The 2,625-nt window shown below is 42.1% G+C and overlaps 1 protein-coding gene across 1 annotated transcript; it reads right to left on the bottom strand.

Moving 5' to 3' along the window:
* Positions 1-1,558: 1,558 nt before the first annotated feature.
* Positions 1,559-1,843, bottom strand: LOC116479542 (small ribosomal subunit protein eS24-like). Its single transcript, XM_032754600.1, has one exon. The coding sequence runs from the start codon at positions 1,841-1,843 to the stop codon at positions 1,559-1,561; it is 285 nt and encodes a 94-aa protein (XP_032610491.1).
* Between the last annotated feature and the right edge of the window lie 782 nt (positions 1,844-2,625).

The following is a 2,625-nucleotide window of genomic DNA, read 5'->3' as shown; positions in this document are numbered from 1 at the left end:
GCCTGCTGTCAGGAGCTGGAGCCCAGATGCTGTAACTGCCCCGTGGGTTCACCTTGCCCGCTGCCTAGACAGAGCCGATTTATCAAGATAGGGGGAATTGCAATAGAGAAAGAGTAATTCACGCAGAGCCGGCTGTGGGAGACCAGAGTTTTATTATTACTCAAATCAGTCTCCCTGAGCATTCGGGGATCAGAGATTATAAAGATAATTTGGGAAGTGGGGAGTGCTGATTGGTCAGGTTGGAGACAGAATCTTAGGGGGTCGAAGAGAGTTTTTCTTGTTGTTTTCTGTTCCTGGGTGAGATGGCAGAACTGGTTGAGCCAGATTACCTGTCTGGGTGGTGTCAGCTAATCCACTGAGTGCAGGGTCTGCCAAAATATCTCAAGCACTGATCTTAGGTTTTTCAATAGTGATGTTATCCCCAGGAACCATTTGGGAAGGTTCAGACTCTTGGAACTAGAGGCTGCATGACCCCTACACTGTACTTTCTAATCTTATAGCTAATTTGTTAGTACTGCAAGGTGGACTGGTCTTTCTGGGAGGCAAGAAGGGAGTCTTTCTGGGAAAGGGCTATTATCAATTTTGCCTCAGAGTCAAACCATGAACTGAATCCCTTCCCGAAGTTAGCTCAGCCCATGCCCAGGAATGAACAAGGACAGCTTAAACGTTAGAAACAAGATGGAGTCGGTTCAGCAGAGTTAGACCCCATCTTCATTATTATTAGTAGTAGTATTTCCAGACAGAGTTTCTCTCTTGTTGCCCAGGCTGGAGTCCAATGGTGTAATCTTGGCTCACCATAACCTCTGCCTCCCAGTTCAAGCGATTCTCCTGCCTCAGTCTCCTGAATAGCTGAGATTACAGGCGCATACCACCATGCTCAGCTAATTTTTGTATTTTTAGTAGAGATGGGGTTTTGCCATGTTGGCCAGACTAGTCTCAAACTACTGACCTCAGGTGATCCGCCCACCTCAGCCTCCCAAAGTGCTGGGATTACAGGCGTGAGCCACCACACCCGGCCAGATTAATGATTTTAGATCTTTCTTCTTTTCTAATATAAATATTTAATGTTACAAGGTTTCCTCTAAGCATAGCTGTACCTATACCCCACACATTTTTATATACTGTATTTTCATTTAATTTAAGATATCTCAAATATCATTTGTAAGATTTTTCATTGGTGCATGAGTTATTTCAAAGTCTATTGTTTAGTTTCCAAATATTTGAGAGATTTTCCAGGTATATTTATGTTACTGATTTGGCATATAATTCCACTGTGATCAGAAAACGTACTTTCATTTCTTTCTTTCAAATTTATCGAGACATATTATGGCCTAGAATATGACCTTCTTTGATCTATTTTCCATGTGCACTTGAATGCGTATTGTGGTGTTTTATTTCTTTTCACATTAAAGTTTTTAGTTTATTAATCTTCTCATGAAGAATCCACAATGGCTGCAGAAAACATCATTGCAGCATCTTGACTCCTTCGGCTTTTTGCCCGCACAAACATTGGCCTTTGCAGTCCCCTGACTTTCTTCATTCTGTTCTTGCCTGCCTTTCATTGCTTTCTTGAGGTCTTTTGCTTCTCATATAGGCCATGTCTTGCAAGTCTATGTTTGGGTCCATTTTTCTTTGCATAATCCAAGGAATCATAAATCATGCCAAAGCCAGTTGTCTTGCCACCGCCAAAATGAGTTCTGAATCCAAATACAAAGATGAAATCCAGTGTGGTCTTGTACATTTTGGCTAGTTTTTCCCAAATTTCTGTCTTAGGTACTGTTGCCTTCTGGGTATGAAGGACATCAATCATCATTTGTTTCCTCTGAAGTAGTTGGTTGGTCATGAACTTTCTAGTTCAGATAGTTACTGTGTCGTTCATGATGGTAGTCAATGCTTAGACGGCCAGGAAGGAAAAGAATGCTGTTTTGTGGTGGAGTGTTATGTAAATGCCAATTAGGGCATGTTGGTTGACCGTGTTGTTCAAACCTTAAATATCCTTACAATAGAGGCGTTATTAATAAATTATTTTAGGCAGTTAGTGAGGGTAAAAGAGTTCTTGGTAGAATTTTCCTTTAATAAAAAGAAGCCCCCAAACCACTTCTTTTCTAACAGAAAGCAGCCTGAAAGGTCAAGCTGCAAGCAAGCTGGAAGCTTCATATGTAAATGCCAGCAGCTGTACCTGGACTCCAGGTACATTCCAACATGTAGACTTCTCCTTCACTTTTCTTTGTTACCACGTATATGGGTGTCACCAGCCAGGTAAAGCCACATGTGCAGGTGTCATGCCAACAGCCAGGTAGAAGCCACATTTACATAATGAAAGATGAGGGTGGGAGGGCTAGTTCCTTTGTGGACTATGTAAATGGCACACCTGGTTAAATGAATCCCCTGGGCCCTATGTAAATCAATCACCGCCTTCTCAAGTCTCTCTACAAAATTGATCAAATCCCACCCCAAACCTGGAAACTCTCTCTTGGGTGACCCACTTTCTCAGCTTGAGGAATATTTCTCTTTCTTCTTTTTTGTCTGTTAAACTTTCCGCCCCTACACTCCTTATGTGTGTCTGTGTCTTTAATCTTCTTGGTGCGAGACATCAAACCCCAGGTATTTACCCCAGACAATGGA

Source organism: Hylobates moloch, unplaced genomic scaffold, assembly GCF_009828535.3.
Source record: "Hylobates moloch isolate HMO894 unplaced genomic scaffold, HMol_V3 SCAFFOLD_3, whole genome shotgun sequence".
NCBI lineage: Eukaryota > Metazoa > Chordata > Mammalia > Primates > Hylobatidae > Hylobates > Hylobates moloch.
This window is presented reverse-complemented; position numbering and strand designations above follow the sequence as displayed.

Coding starts and splice junctions, on each gene's coding strand:
- LOC116479542 (XM_032754600.1), bottom strand. CDS start 1,843: ATGACCAACCAACTACTTCAGAGGAAACAAATGATGATTGATGTCCTT.